Genomic DNA, 15,945 nt, shown 5'->3' with positions numbered 1-15,945 from the left:
TATCGCCTACATATATGCTGAAGTGAATGAATCAGCCAATCCAGAGTGAAGCATGAGAAAGATTGCTGTTTTCGCAAACTCTTTTGTCAATCCATAGAACAATGATTCTATTGCTGTCTATTACATGTACCCCTAATAGTTTTATGGATGATCACATGACCAGCTGCAGAAAACCCCTCCGAACCTGCCTCTTAGGGAACTCATTCCACGTGGTTTTTGTCGATACATTTACAGCTCGTGTGAAATTAACACATGGATTCCGACTACTCTGTCGGCTCTTCTCCAGCTTTGCATCACCCAGGTATCACAACAAGTTGTACTGATGAAAACAGTGTATGGCTTTTGTACTTATCTATGTATTTACGGATTTTATGCGGTTGGTATTGTCAAATATGTATTTACGGATTTTACAATACCGACCGCATCCACTAATGAAAGTACTCAGCAGGAAGGCACCAATCCTGCTCGAACAAAGTCACACGATGAAATTATGAATTGACCAAACAACTTCATTAACATAGGGCTCAGTGTGTAGGCCAGCCCACAGCAGTGCCAACAAACAGCAGTCTTTATCACAATAGCTTTACATCAATAATTATCCGATAACTCGAAGAAATCAGCCAAACTAAAACCATGTATGTCTAAAAATTCTCCAAACTAAAAAATGTGCAGTGGCGTGCTATGCTTCTACACAAAACAGACTGAGTTTGCTAGTACTGTTCTTAATAAATGATAAATATGAATCTAGCTTTTGAAAACTGACCTAAAAAAATTTATAGGCCTACTGGAATTTATCTGAAACGCGCCTCCAACAACTTGGATAGAATAACGTGAAAAAAGGTAAAGAGTAATAAATTATTTATTTTTGCGCCTATACCAAACGAATCTTTTTGTAGATGAAGCTATGCTACTACGCATAATTGGAGTCGTAACATTTGGAATAAACACTTATAAGCCATAACGAAAAAAAAAAGAAAATCGGGTCGACGTGTATATTTGCCCTTTATAACCGATTTGTTTGCGTTAATACATGCGGTCGTGCATATACAGTGAAACTCGGATAACTCAAACTTCAAGGGACCGCGCAAAGGTGTTCGAATTATCAGAGCGTTCAAGTTATCAGAGCACTGTCACAAATCCATGTATTTACTTATTTATTAGTAGATACATGTACATATACAAACTATAATATAAATCAAAAGCACAAATGGCTTGTTTCAAATTAAATGCTTCTAATGTAAAGTTTAAAACGTTTTTATCAAAAAGTATAGAGATTTTTCTATCACTTGAGATTGGTTTGTTGTTTGCGGTGATGTTATTGCCAGGACGTTTTTTAGATTGACATTGGCAAAACTTGATTGTTGCTGAAATGCTCAAAAGAAAAGACATCTTTTTCTTTTGAGCGTTTTACCCACGATCAATTGTGCCGATTTTTCTTGAAGTTTATGCAAAGATTACCTTACTTTACCTGGGATTCGTTAAGAGCAACACTCCGAGGCAGTTCAATTAAAAGTTTTACGAGGTTTTACGGTACATTGTATATCACTCACGCTTTTTGAATGGATACTTATTGAATGTACACACGTATTCTGTGTTTAGGTCAAACGATGAATAGTTTTTTGAGCTAAGACAACGTATACGTTTAATCACAACAATTTTTAAGACGTTTTAAACATTCAACATTCCGACGTTGATTCAACACGGAATCAACGTCGGAAAACTATTCATCACAGGCTAGCCGGGTCACGCACTCAAGAATTTTCGCCACGCAAATACAAAACAAAAACATCATGCTGTTTTTGTTTTGCATGTGTGTGGCGAAAATCATTGCGCGCGTGACTCGGCTAGCCCGTGCTATTCATCGTATAGCAGTATAAATCAAATTTCACCAAACCTTTAGAAAAGTCGTTGACTAAAATTTGCCGATGGAGGTAATAACGACGCTTATGAATTACGAAAAGTTGAGGTTTACCTTTATGGCTGGGAATAAAGTGATTTTCTAAAGCGATAGCAACCGTTTCGGTAGCCGTTGGGCAAAAAACAGTTCGAATTAACAGTGTTGAGTTCGAGTTATATAGAGCCATTTATCATTGCGTGGGAACGGACCAAGCAAATCCATTCGAGTTAACCATGTGTTCGCTATATCCGAGGGCGAGTTATCCATGTATCACTGTACTTGTATTTTCAATTTAAGTTTCTTGGAAAATTTCTTTAAATTCTTTTCTTCAGTTATATAAAGTTTTGTTTCTTGCAAAGCTAGGCAAATAATGATAAAACAGTTTTCTTCTAAACATGTCAAAACAGTTTTCTTTGTATATGCTTACAAGATGTTACATTTCCAATTGTGGACATTAAACTTACTAAGCATTTCTAGAAATATTTCACTGACTTCTTTAGATGCTTTTCAATTTCTATATAGAGTTCTTCTAGATGCTATTACCATTGAAGTTTGAAAGGATTTCTCATCTCAGATTACTTCTTAACATGAGATCTAGACAATTTGCATGATTGGGCTATCTGTGAGCATCATCAGCAAACATCTAAAGATTTGATAGTAATTAGTCGCTTCTTTGTCACAAAAACGATTAGAGCATCACTCTTGTTTACAGTTGTCTTGCAAGGAAGAGGCATTTTTGTACTCGGGATAGTCATGTGAATGCTACGAGCTCAAAAGTGTTCACTAACACCAAATGAAAAAAATGTTGTGCTGCTATTATTCTCAGCCATAGGGGACAGTTTACATTTAATTTTGGTTGCTGTTGATCCACCACTGATTGCATATACAGTAGACGATCCTACAACGTAAATAATGTATTCAGAAAACATTTGCATTATAGGAATTGTTACATGTTACAGGAATATACTGAAAGCAAATCACATGTAAATCGTCTAATCCTTTCCAAAATCACATATCAACTCTTCAAATAAACAAAACTTTTTTTAATTTACTGACTGTACAGTAATTTTGTTATTATTGGTTTGTATTGACAACATAGCTCATTTCTTCGGATCACTTTCACTTGATTTAGTGAGAGTGATCCAAAGTAATGAGTTCAATACAAACCAATAATACCGTAATAATGTGAAAGTGGTTTTGTTCACATGATTATGTTATTTTTACGTTCAGGTAATGGAATCGCACACCTTTGATAAAAATAAAAATAGAATTTCTCACTTTTTGCTATACAGCAAAAAAAGAGAGGTATGTCTAAAATAAAATAGAAGAAAAATATATTTTTACTATAATAAAATCGGTGTCTATATGTACATCCGTCTGAAGCCAGGGTTAAATGTTAGGATAACACATTGCTTCCGATGAGACCCCGACACTAACACCTTTGGTATGTCTATATACAGTCCAACTCAGTTAACTTGCCCTCGGATAGCTCGAACACATGGTTAACTCGAATGGATTTATTTGGTTCGTTCCCACGCAATGATAAATTGCTTTAGATAATTCGATCTCAACTTTGTTAACTCGAACAGTTTTTCCCAACTGCTACCGAGACGGTTGTTATCGCTTTAGAATATTACTTTATTCCAATCCATAGAGATAAACCTCAAAGTCTTAGTAGTTCTTAGGCGTTGTTATTTCTATCATCGGCAAAAGATTATTGTAAATGACTTTTTTGTTTTAAAGGTTTGTATAAAATCAAGTTTTACCAAACATCCACTTAGTAATGGCCCTTCCAAGGCAAGGAAAATCGAGGTAGCCTTCAGATAAACTTGAAGAAATATTGGCAAAATTGATCTTGGTTAAAATGCTCCAAAAAATATGTCTTTTCTGAGCTTTTCAACAGCGATCAAGTTTTGCCAATTTTAATCTAAAAACAGTCTGACAGTCACATTACCTAAAACAAACCAACCAATCTCAAGTGATGGAAAAGTCTCTATACTTTCTCATAAATTTTTTTTTTAAATTTACATTAGAAACCTTTTACATTGTATATAGTTTGTATATATGTACATGTATTTATTAATAAATACATGGACTTGTGCTGATAATTCCAACACTTTCACTCCATCTTGTGAAATTCGAGTTATCCTGCATATACTTCTCAAGTTGATATGTGTGTCATTCTGGTTATATTTATTAATAATCTCAGAATAAATGATCCGATGTGCAGAAGATTTAAACTCTGACCTTTCAGTTCACCAGTCCAACGCCTTACCAGTTCAGCCACACAAGCTTGATGAATTCATTTGGTGATAAATCTACTATATAAACGGCAATCGTTGTCTGTCTGTCTATCTGTCCGCTTTATAGAGTACCGTACTTTTCGGACTATTAGCCGCTACTTTTATATAAGGGCGTGTCTATTCTGTGGTTTTTTTTACCGCTAGGGCGCATTAATGGGAATCTCCGGTTAGTACACGCCTCTATTATAATACGAAACCTACTATTCATCGTAGGGATGGACGATAAATACTGATATGCTAATAGTATGAGTTGTCTTCTCGATATATTGAGTCACCGATAACTCCCAAATATGAGCAGTATAAATAAATTATATGGCGGTCTTTTTTTTCAATTCGATCGTACGAAGCAAACTTAATTAATATGAGTAAGTAGTAAAATTAAATTAGTAGTAAATATTAGTAGTGAATTAAATAAAATTTACTACTCTTTAAATAAATTAATGAGTAGTAAATTACATCTAATTAATATTTATTGCCAACGTGTACCGGGAAGGTCATGTGAACATTTGTTTCTTGCAACCACTAGAAAAACGCTGTTCTCTATCTACTATATAAACGGCAATCGTTGTCTGTCTGTTTGATTGAGCGTCCGCCTTATTGAGCGGTCTTTCCTTTTATCGTCGTACGAATTTCGGTCGTACGAAGCGAACTGAATTAATATGTGTAGTAACAGTAAATAAATTATAGAGCGGTCTTTCTTTTTCCATTCGGTCGAACGAAGCCAACCGAACTAATATGAATACTAAATATCGTAATTTCGTAATATGGAATATTAGCCGCTACTTTTCTCTGACGATTTGAGCCAAGCGGCTTATATAAAGGTGTGGCGATTCTGTTGTTTTCTTTCACCGCTCGGGCGCATTAACCGAAATCCCCGGTTAGCACGCTTTTTAAACAGCAAATTTTCTGCCGTGTTAAAAAGCGCCTTCCTGAGTTCTGCGGCCTATACAAAGGTGTCTATACAGCTATACAAATGTACTATTTATTAAATAAAATAAATTAACGAGTAGTTATTTACATGCAATTAATATTTACTGCCAACGTGTACCGAGAAGGTCACGTAAACGTTTGTTTCTTGGAGCCACTGGAAAAATGCATTTCTCACCTACTAAATTTCCACATCAAAAAGGTAAGTGTTTCTTATACGATGTTGTATTGTATATGAATTGCCACATCTCCACTACTTAATAACGTTGGATTTGCCGCTGTTCGTGATAGTGGGTCATGTTCATTTCCTTCAGCAGCCGAGTTACTAATTTTTTTCCAGCTACGAGTAGGCCTACTGTAACTTACTATTACAGAACTTTCACGAGTACTCCGAGGGTTGCGATACGCTATTGTGAAAAGAAAGAGAGCAGCTGCTATCGACTTACTGTCACCCTGCATCAGCCATGACCAGCTATACGTCGCCTGCTCAAAAGTAGGCACACGCCGAAAACTGTTTCTTCATACGCCCGACAGAAAAACCAAAAATGTTGTCTATCCGCAAGTGTTGCGTTGAACTAAGGGAGAGAGAGAGAGAGAGGGAGGGAGAGGGGGGAGAAAGGGAGAGAGGGAGAGAGCGAGGAGGAGAGAGGGAAGAGGGAAAGGGAGAGAGAGAGAGAGGGAGGGAGAGAAGGGGAGAGAGAGGGAGAGCGAGGAGGAGAGGGGGGGAGAGAAAGAGGGAGGGAGAGAGAGAGGGAGAGGGGAAAGAGGGAGAGATGGAGAGATGGAGAGAGGGAGATGTAACTGCATATTTGGCGTTGTTTTACAGTATGAAAGCCGACTCTCAATAAACCTTATGCTGCCCGTGAATCTGTTACTGTAGGCGGGTAATGCAGCTAGTGTTGCTATATGGGAACGAATAGGCTACCGCTTTTGGTCATGAAACAAAGTTATGCCGTAATGTCATGAGAAACTGTAGCTCTTATTAGTAAGCTTACTCAAATTATCCATTGGCAATGTGACAGGCTAATAGTAAGTGGCAGGCAACTCTATCTCTTTTTGTTTATAAGCTGATTTTTAATATCCAGGCAACGCTGGGTAGCACAGCTAGTTTTTGTATAGAAGCTACTTATTTTCTGCACTTTATTGCCACATTAGAACTTCAGGGTACTAATATATATACTAGCAATACCGCTAGGCGTCGTTTTCTCTCCCAAGTGCGGCAAAAAGGAAAATGACATTTTCAAGGCTCTAAGATTCTTGTTCTTCAAATCAAATTTGAAACCTTACACCGTTTTGACACTTCATGTTATATGGAATTGTTTACGTAATACGAAGCAAAAGTTTACACAAATTAATTGCTGTCAGACAAAATGTAAAAGTTTGAAGAAAAAATCAGATGAGTTTGTTGCTTATCATTGCTATTATAGTTCTTTTTGAAATATGCTCTGGCTTTATGCATCACTGAAGGACAAATACCGTACAGGATGAATTTATTCGCGGAGTTATATTTCGCGAAAATTGTCTTTTCATGCATATTCGCGGATGAATTTATTCGCGGCTGAAAACTGCCACTCTCTAGGAAAAGTTAACTATATTACGTCTAGCAATAGAGTTAACCTTACGCATGCGCGGCTGCGCGCATTGCGCGTTTCGTTTTTTATTTAGCTTACAACTACGGGTGGATCGTACTAAGCTATAAATTCTTTGTTGCGTTCAGAGGTTTTCACGAATATTCACAGATTTGGAGGCCTTTGATGAACCAACAATTTGTGGTAAGTAATGAGTTTTTCACATTTACTAAATTAGTTGAATCTTACTTTGGTTATTCGGTAAAATGCAATATTCATGTTTTCCATCCCTACCAATTCATTATTTGTTTTAGTGTGAGAGAGAAATTTTTCATCATACACGGAAGAACAATGATTGCAAGAGTGGTGTATGTCATTTTTAGAAGATCACGAATCATTCAGGGAAGTCTGGAAATTCAGATAGAAGTGACTGCAGCTACTTACGAGGAGAATATATCTGATTTTTAAAAAAAGAGCAAAAACGCCTTTACGAGCACAAATCTTTGGCCAGCCGGCAGAACTTTGCAATAGTAAGCTACGAGGAGAGTTCTGATGATAACTTCCTTACCAGCCGTGTAGTCGCAAGAGAATCGCCTTTAACATCTACCCAAGACAGTGACAGCGATGTAGAGCTGCTATTACCGAAATAACTAGTCAGAGAGCGCCATTACACGCTAGTATTCACTTATCAAGAGTATCAGTTTAATTTTATTGCTCTAGACAACCGCCATATAGACTAAACTGTTTATATTTACTCCATTCATCGTTTGTAAAATTTTATTTGTACACTCAAGTTTGTAATAAATTATAATATATCTATACATGAAATAAAATATATAATTTAATCATGTTTGCTGCAGCGATATCAAGGAGTTGTTGTCAATGAAGGGGTCTAGGTTGACTGGTTGCTTCTCTGCCAATATTCCTGCCTTGATGAATATTACTACTTGTCTCTAGTTTTCGTAATCGGAGTAGGTTGTTTTATTCTCAATCTGCAGTAAACACAAAAAATAAGAAAATCTTAACAAGTGTCAAGGAAGTACAAAAACAATAGCTGAAGTATTTAATGAAAGCGATCAGTTTTTAAACAAAAGAATTAACTAATGCAGTTAATAATGGAAAAACGTATCTGCACTGCACATCAAATACATACCATAATGTCCAGATCAGAATCATGATCGTCCTCAACTTCGGTATTCGAGATTGATGGAGTTGCTTTCAATGTAAAAAGACTAGGAGAGCTTTTTTGCAATGATGAAGCCATGCCGAACTACTTGTAAAAACCTTGAATAATTTTGTAACGTTTGCTGCAATGGCAATAAAACTCGAAGCCCTGTGATGATTTTAAAGAAGTTTTGGAACTCGGCTACGTTTAGTACTTCTGCCTAGTGGCTATTTTCTCTATGACGCCATTCTGCCTATCTTGTGACAACCTTGAATAATTTTGTAAATAAATGTGATGCATTGGCAATGGTGTTAGCTCAAAGCCTAGGCAATGATTTTAAAAATGTTTTGGAACTCACCTACGTTTAGTAGTTATATTAAAAACTAGCCAAGCGACTAGTTTTCAATTTGATGCAGTAGTTATTCTCCCTTGTGATAAAAAATAGAACTAATTATTCACGGAATTTAATAATTCGCGGAGTTGACTGTTCGCGAAATCGCGAATTTTTATATCCATCGGATATTTTCATCCTGTACGGTACATGTTACAACACTAGCTGGAAATTCTGACAAAGAAATTTTTGCCTTTTTAAAATAGTAAAGACTGACTTGTAAGATCTTTAATTCCTTGCATAAATTTAGCCTTTAAAGCAGATTTTAAATAGCTGTATTTTAATATTTTTCATGATTCCCGCCAATGCACTTTAAATCACTCAGGAGGGCAGCCAAAATGTTCTTGGTGTCGTTCAGGGCATAATGTAATACCTATACCTCGAACTAAAAAATTACCAAATTTGTTTCAATTTTAGTACACTACCGCTTTGTAGAAACCTTTCTTGTATAAATTTACTATCACTGGTAGCTTTTCTTCCAAATGTATTACTTTCTATCATTTGTGACTCACTCATTTTGGCAGTCATTTGCAATCTGATGAAAAATGAGACGATTTTTTATGCTTTCACTGAGCTTCCTGCTTAAAATGTTTATATTTTTTATAGTTTTTCAAAATTGTGACTCAATTTGGAGTCACAATTTTGTTACTCAACAGTGCTTTTGCAAAAAGGGGTAACAAAATTCAAGGGGCTGTTTTTTATCATGTTATTTTATACTTTCACACTTTATATTCTCAAATAAAAATTGCGATCATTTCAGCTTTCTAAAGATATTTTATGTTATTCAGCTCTGAGTGCCTATATGCTAGTCATTTTTTCTGACCCACAATTCATTGTTAGAGCTTTGAGTCAGACAAATATTAACTACATGTCATAGGGACCGATATACATAGTGTTGCCATGACCCTCTCTCGTTCATTTTTGTCAGACTCTTGCTGCCTATTAGATTAAGGCATTTTACTATGATTCTTTTTGAGATTGTACCAGTCAATCAAGAGGCGCATCATGTTTGGCGGGGTTTGCAGTGTGAGCAGTCTGAAGTAACATTAAATTTTATGTGTTTGTTACAGCGATTTTCAGCTTTAAAAATATCACCAGAACCTGACGTAATGCTATAATACATCCTACTTGAAACACTTTTAACATGTAGTGATGTAGACTAATAATAACTTTCCATATTGTTTTATTTGCTAGCTAATAAGTGTGTTTCCATAAAAACCTTGATTTTTTCTGATCACCATATTGCAGTAGTGAACTAAGCCTAAAGAAGTGCATTCTCATTGTAATTTTTAATAAACTAATGTTTTTCAGATGCGCTCGTAATTTGAAAGACTTTCTATTTTCAAGGAGTGATTCAGTTTACTAATTGTTATAAATTGGCTTTCCTTCTAGAAACAGTGTGTATAAGACCGAAAAGTCTGCCGATGACGGGGTATGTACATGATTCATCCCCTATGCAATTTCTATGTTCTGGGGAACATGATAGAGTTGCAAGCGATGCAACAATGGAGGTCGGATGTACTGATGCTAGCAAATTCTTTGATGATTGCCTGGTCAACACAGATTCCCCGCAGCCAGCTGACCTGCTAAACGTTGATGCAAGCACAAGTTCGCAATGGAGTAATATCCAAAGCGATTCGTTCATTGGTAACAATTCATCAGCAGCTGCGGGCTCAAACACCACTGAGAATGTTCGAGTAAATAGCTCATTTCATGTTGCAGAGATTGTTGGTAAACAGGGTAAGTGGGAAGTTTTACAGACAATTTGTTTTATAAACTGTTTATTTAAAACTTTTTGAAAACTTTTTATACATTTCTAGATTAAAATATTGTAATTATTAGCGGTAAATGTCAAGCAACTAAATTTCTTATTCTACTTCTGAGTGGCTTCCATGAAAAGGCCTAGCTTGATATATGGCATACGTATATCATTTTATCAGTTGCACATCGGCGAGCAAGGCTACGGTAGGTATCATAGGTTCTGGGTGAGGATTATTTACCTTTAGGTGCTTCAAATGTTATTTTACCATTTCACTCTCATCTGTTAATGGCTAATAATCGCACTTCCAAATATACAAGCAATCAACAAATCTCATCATTTACACCTTTTGTATGCAAATCTTTGAAAACAATCACAAAGCAAGTTTTATCACATCAATTTAGTAAAATTCTCAGTTTAGTTCATAAATTTCCAGAAACTAGTTTGCTTTGAATACTTGTCATTTTCCTAATTAGTCTATTTAAACGGTCTTGAGTTTTTCGAAAGTTTCATCATGGATTATAAAATAGAGTGAACTGATTTGTAGGTAGACAGCGGTAGGTAGACAGCAGGTAGACACGCAAACATCAGCCTACACGCGCTTGTTACCTTTTCATATCGCATAATATCAATAACAAGTGCTGAAATTCGTGCCATCTCAACATGGAAACAAGTTTTCTCTTAATTTTCAGGAGTGAAGATTAAAAGGATCCGAGCGGGCACTAACACTTGGATCAAAACTCCAGCAAGAGGTCAAGATCCGGTCTTCATCATATCAGGTATATCATTTTACCATTGTTCAAGTGACTTAGTGATGAAATTATGCCCCGCAGTGCCCTGCTCACCAAGTTTACAAGAAATAGTTTTGCAATCTCGTGCGGAAATATTAAAATGGTTTGCTGAACTTTGTTACCCACTTAATTTTATCTTGCCGGGAAAAACCTGCATTAGATGATTAAATGTCATTGAACTTTTACTAGCACCAGATATTCAAATTATATTTCTAAATGATTCGGATAAGGGTTAAAACTGAAATGCTTGTTAGTATATAAATATTTCGCTAGTTGGCTGCGTATATGAATTCTCAGAGTTGCTTATGTGCTCTATGATGCTTAAATGTGACATTCTGTACTCTGCAAATCAAGAAGGTCACTTTATATCAAGAAGGTCTTGTTATATGTAAAATACAATCCATTGGAAATATTGACTGTATTGACGGTACACATATCACGATACACATATCACGATACACATATCACGATACACATATCTTTCAAGCAGTCTTGTTTTAAAATATGCCAACAAATCTCACTAATCATATTCAATGGACTTGCTCATCTTTTCAACTTTGGTCATCTTTTAATCTCAAAAACTCGTGTCTGAATGTATATAGACGAGTTGTTCAGACACGTTGTTCAGTTGCAACTCGTCTATATACATTCAGACAATGTATATACACGAGTTGCAAATGTTCCTACTGCTGAATAGCATTTTCCCGGTAGTAAAAAGTAGGAGTCACAGCACCGGTTGAAACACTTGTGTTCTTGCTAAACATGGAATGGTTTAATTTGTCATGCGTCGGTCGTTGTCACAATCATAAAAACATTTTATTCAACAATCCAGTCTATTTCTACCTCGTATTTTTAAAAGCTTTGTACAACTTTCTATGCTTTGTCGATTTTACAAAAAAATATTATACTTAGCAAACTCTGGCAAATCTTTAATTTATTATCAACTCCAATAGTATTTCCAAACTTTGATGCGGTTGTGCGTGATCCCTTTTGACAAGGGGGAGCAACTCATAACAATTATTTTATTTATTGTCTTATATTGTGGCCGTTTCTTTTTCTATGAGTTGCTCCTGCAGATGAGATGTTTTGCTTTTTGCTTAAAAAATTGTAATAATTAACCCATTAATGAAATGTTTGTAGACCAAACAGATTTTAAAGGCTGCATCTGCAAAACAAATATTCACAAAAAATAGTTAGTGTAGGTACGTACAGTGATATACAGGTTCAGCAAATGTCAATGTTGGGTTGTGCGAAACAAATACACAAGAATTTCGGAAAAAAATCAGACATGTAAATTGTAGCGGGTTCGTCGTAAGTTTTGCTGTTTGCTTTGATTGTTTTGGGGTAATCAAACCTAGTACCATTGAGGTGCACACATCTTCTTGAAAGCATTGTATGCCGGCTACATGAAACCGAGTGATACTGAATAAGAAACAGACTATATGTTGGCTGTCATCACTAAGACCATAGCCTGCTCCACACTCCCACAAATCTTATTTTATTAACAAGTGTTTTAAAGGTGTATGTCAGCTATATAATATGTTGATTTCTTCTTCTCAGTTAACTCGATGAAGTAGAAATGTGCTATTCCAATTTATCTGGTGAACTCATTCACACCTGACTAATTTCTAGGCGATTAGCCCCAAATACCGCTCTTTCAGAAAGTTGCCGTAATTCAAATTACTACTACTGGAGACAGACTTGAGATAATTTATTCATTCAAATTTCACAGGAACCAGCCAAGTCTCCTCTTTCAAATAATATTACATTCATATAGACACCTTGTATCCCTTTTATGTAGATCCGTGCCTCAAAGAAGGTAGTTTCAGATTTTGAAAAAATTGTTATTTGCTGAAACAAAGATAGATTTGCACCATAAATTTGTAAAATATACAAAGTTTGACTAAAATTACTTATTTATTACATACAATACATAGTTATGAATATTATTTATACATGCATGTATATATGCAATTAGTCATGAAACTCTAATTTTGAACTTTTCTTCTCGAGTATCATCCTTCAAACAAAAGCATAGCAAATCTATATGCCAATATAACTCAAATGAAAATGTTTCAAATAATAAAATTATGTTCGATAACTCTGTTCTTGACTTTTCAGATTTCATAGACAGCTCTAAGAATCAATATGATTCTATCAAAAGATTCACCATGTCTTGCTCTGTTGTGTTGTAAGTGCCAAATATGTTGAAATGTGATTACAAGCTCTTAAAAGCTCAAAAACAAAAAGCCGCCGTAGATTAGAATCTCTTTATTTCGATGACGTAACCACGAAATTTGGTTACCGTCTTGTCACGTATGTTCTCACGTAAATTGAAAGGCCAATAAAAAGCTCAATATAAAACTTATCGTAGTACTAGTTTGTGACAAACACTTCGGGTTTTACCGAATACCCCGTATCAGATATAGATGCTCGCTACTTTACAGTTTTGTTTTGGGCTGGTCTAATTGGCAAGTCGTAATCTGATCATGTGACCCAATACTTCGCAAACAATTTTTGCAGCACTTTTCGACTATCACAGGTGACCAACAGGCTCGTCATGATTATCAGACAATGATATGTACTCCTTCAAGCTAAGGCTAAAATGTTTAATGAACTTTCACGGTAAGTTATAAGATATCACTGCTAAAAGTGACAGCATTACGATGACGATAAAACTGACCCGTAAGAACAATAGACATGGTTTTATTGAATGTGTGAAGTATTTTTGTGAAAATATTTCAACAAATAAGATTGCATGAAAGTGTAAACAGAAACCATCTCTCACAACTACATCACATTTGAGCCGTTTTGGAAAGAGAATCCAAACTACGGCGGTCTCGTGGGGCTGCGGTTTTCTGTTCATTTTTTAGCTTTTATGAGCTTGTAATCACCTTTCCACACATTTTGCACCTACAACAGAGTAAGACATGGTGAATCTTTTCATATAAATAACTGTAATGTGAATTTTGTTGCAAGTAAACCTTTAAGGCATGCTTTAAAGTTTGTCTGATTAGCCAGAAATTTTTCTTTCTAATTAAACAAAAATTTCTGATTAGCCAGAAGTTCTGATTAAAAGTTTGTCTGATTAGCCAGAAATTTTTCTTTCTAATTAATCAAAAATTTTCTTTTATAATTTAAAAATAACAATGCAAGGAGTTGTTAAATTTCAAACGCGAGTTAACTTGCGTTGTAAGCCTAGCAACGCTATAAATATGCGAGTTAACTCGCGCCCGGTGCGAATGAGTTAACAGGAAATACAGCGTATATATACAGTTCTCATGTGGTGTAGCAATAGCAATCTAAAACCAATATCCTCAAACACCAGTCAGCTGTATTGAGGAAAAGGCGCAACTGCAACTACAAACTAGCGGATAATAATTTTGATAATCTTTAGAAAAGACAAGTAGGAAACAGATATTGTATAAAGTAACTCTCTCATTAAAATGTCTCACATGTGCCCCATTGTGTAAGAACTCCAGAAACACCCTATAAATTGATTCTGATGAAAGGTTATTGGCATATTAAACACCTGTAGGACTTCAAACTTGCACTTCTCTTTACTCTTCATCAGAATTGTTATGCTCTGGTATTAAGGTGATGTTTTTGTATGCAGGTCGACGTGAAGGTGTGGAACAAGCCAAATTTGAAATACTTGCCTCAAATGAGAGAGTCAGCAAAATTCGTGAGTTGAGAGGCAGAAACGTGAAGGGTGAACAACAAGTCGATGATCCTCCAGATTTGTCAACTGAAGAACACTGTATTATTGAGAATGTTAGCGTACCAACTCATGCTGTGGGATTTGTAATTGGACCCAAAGGTTCTCGTGTGCGTGAAATAGCCGATGCTACATGTACATATATCAAAACTCCATGTCGATATCGAGAACCCATTTTCGAGATCTGCGGCCATCCTTCTGATGTAAAATTAGCTCGTGAGAAAATCTTGGCACTCATCCAAAGCAAAGATGACAGTGGGTACATTCGGCAGTGCATGGCCAAGATGCCCATCCACGAACGAGGTACGCCTGTGATACCCAGAGCACTTATTCCTCAACGTTCACCGTCAGGCACACATTGCTCAGTTCCTACTACTAAATCTGCTGTTACTGATCAAGAAGATGTCATTACCAATCAGGCAGATGTTCAACAAGACGTCGACGTGCCATGTTTGAATAATTTCACACGAATCCGACCTTTCAGTCCTTGTCTCATGCCTCCTATTGTCTCTGCATTATCAAAAGGCAATCCGAATATCTTCAACGATCTTCTTTCTTGCCCGTCTCAGCTCAGTTCAACATTAGCCACTATACCAGATCCTTGTGGGAGTCATCGCTCGGGTTCTCCTACACGGGTGTATCTTTCTGGTCAAACCAATCCCCCTCAAAACATAGAAAAAGTGGGCTCAGGTAGGAATAGCCCTAAGTCTACTTGGTCATCTCGGGGCCTTCCTGCCATCAATCCTCGGTACAGCCACTTTTAGCCGTGTAGTTGTTGTTACATTTGCTTTTTTTATTTCTTTTGCCAGCTGCGGCTTAGCGGCAAATTGTATTTTTAATTCAAAAAGTTTGGTATTTTGTTTTACAAAGCTTCTCTCTATTATGTCAAAGCATGACATATCCGTTAGCTATCTTTTACTAAAACATTAGCATTTAGGTGTGACAAAAATTTATCATACCATTGCCTCTATTTTACTCGGTGCAGTAAATCTTTTATGATATTCTATTGGAGCATTGGCTTTGCGACTTCTTACATGTAGCTAATTAGAGTTCCTTCCTTATTATTTTAGTTTCAGACATTACCTGAATTATAGCATCTCATATATTCTCTATATTATTTTACACCAAGAGTAGCATGTTTTGTAATGTATATCTTTTTTATTCTCACCTATAATTTTGTATGTCATAAATACAGAATATTGAAAATAAAAGTTTTCTATTGAGAAATGTTTATAGTTGATTTTCATTACTTCTAATGGGATTTGTCACCTCATGGTTAATTGTCAAAGTTTCAGGCTGCTATTCTCAGTGCTTGCAGATATTTATATTGACTAATGCGTTTAGAATTCATCATGGTGTCCCATTATCCTTTAAATCCATCCATGGCGTCTCATTACTCTTTAAATTCATCATGGTATTTATTCCC

At 35.9% G+C, this 15,945-nt stretch overlaps 1 protein-coding gene across 1 annotated transcript; it reads left to right on the top strand.

Moving 5' to 3' along the window:
- The first annotated feature begins 198 nt into the window (after positions 1-198).
- Positions 199-15,682, top strand: LOC137387697 (uncharacterized). The gene is made up of 4 exons (XM_068074185.1): positions 199-301; positions 9,644-9,991; positions 10,703-10,789; positions 14,418-15,682. The coding sequence occupies exons 1-4, from the start codon at positions 253-255 to the stop codon at positions 15,281-15,283; spliced, it is 1,350 nt and encodes a 449-aa protein (XP_067930286.1). The 5' UTR covers positions 199-252; the 3' UTR covers positions 15,284-15,682.
- Positions 15,683-15,945: the final 263 nt, after the last annotated feature.

This window comes from Watersipora subatra, chromosome 2 (genome assembly GCF_963576615.1).
Source record: "Watersipora subatra chromosome 2, tzWatSuba1.1, whole genome shotgun sequence".
Lineage (NCBI taxonomy): Eukaryota > Metazoa > Bryozoa > Gymnolaemata > Cheilostomatida > Watersiporidae > Watersipora > Watersipora subatra.
This window is presented reverse-complemented; position numbering and strand designations above follow the sequence as displayed.

Coding starts and splice junctions, on each gene's coding strand:
- LOC137387697 (XM_068074185.1), top strand. CDS start 253: ATGGATTCCGACTACTCTGTCGGCTCTTCTCCAGCTTTGCATCACCCA. Junction 302..9,643: donor TCCAGCTTTGCATCACCCAG/GTATCACAACAA, acceptor CTTTCCTTCTAG/AAACAGTGTGTATAAGACCG. Junction 10,790..14,417: donor TCCGGTCTTCATCATATCAG/GTATATCATTTT, acceptor TTTTGTATGCAG/GTCGACGTGAAGGTGTGGAA.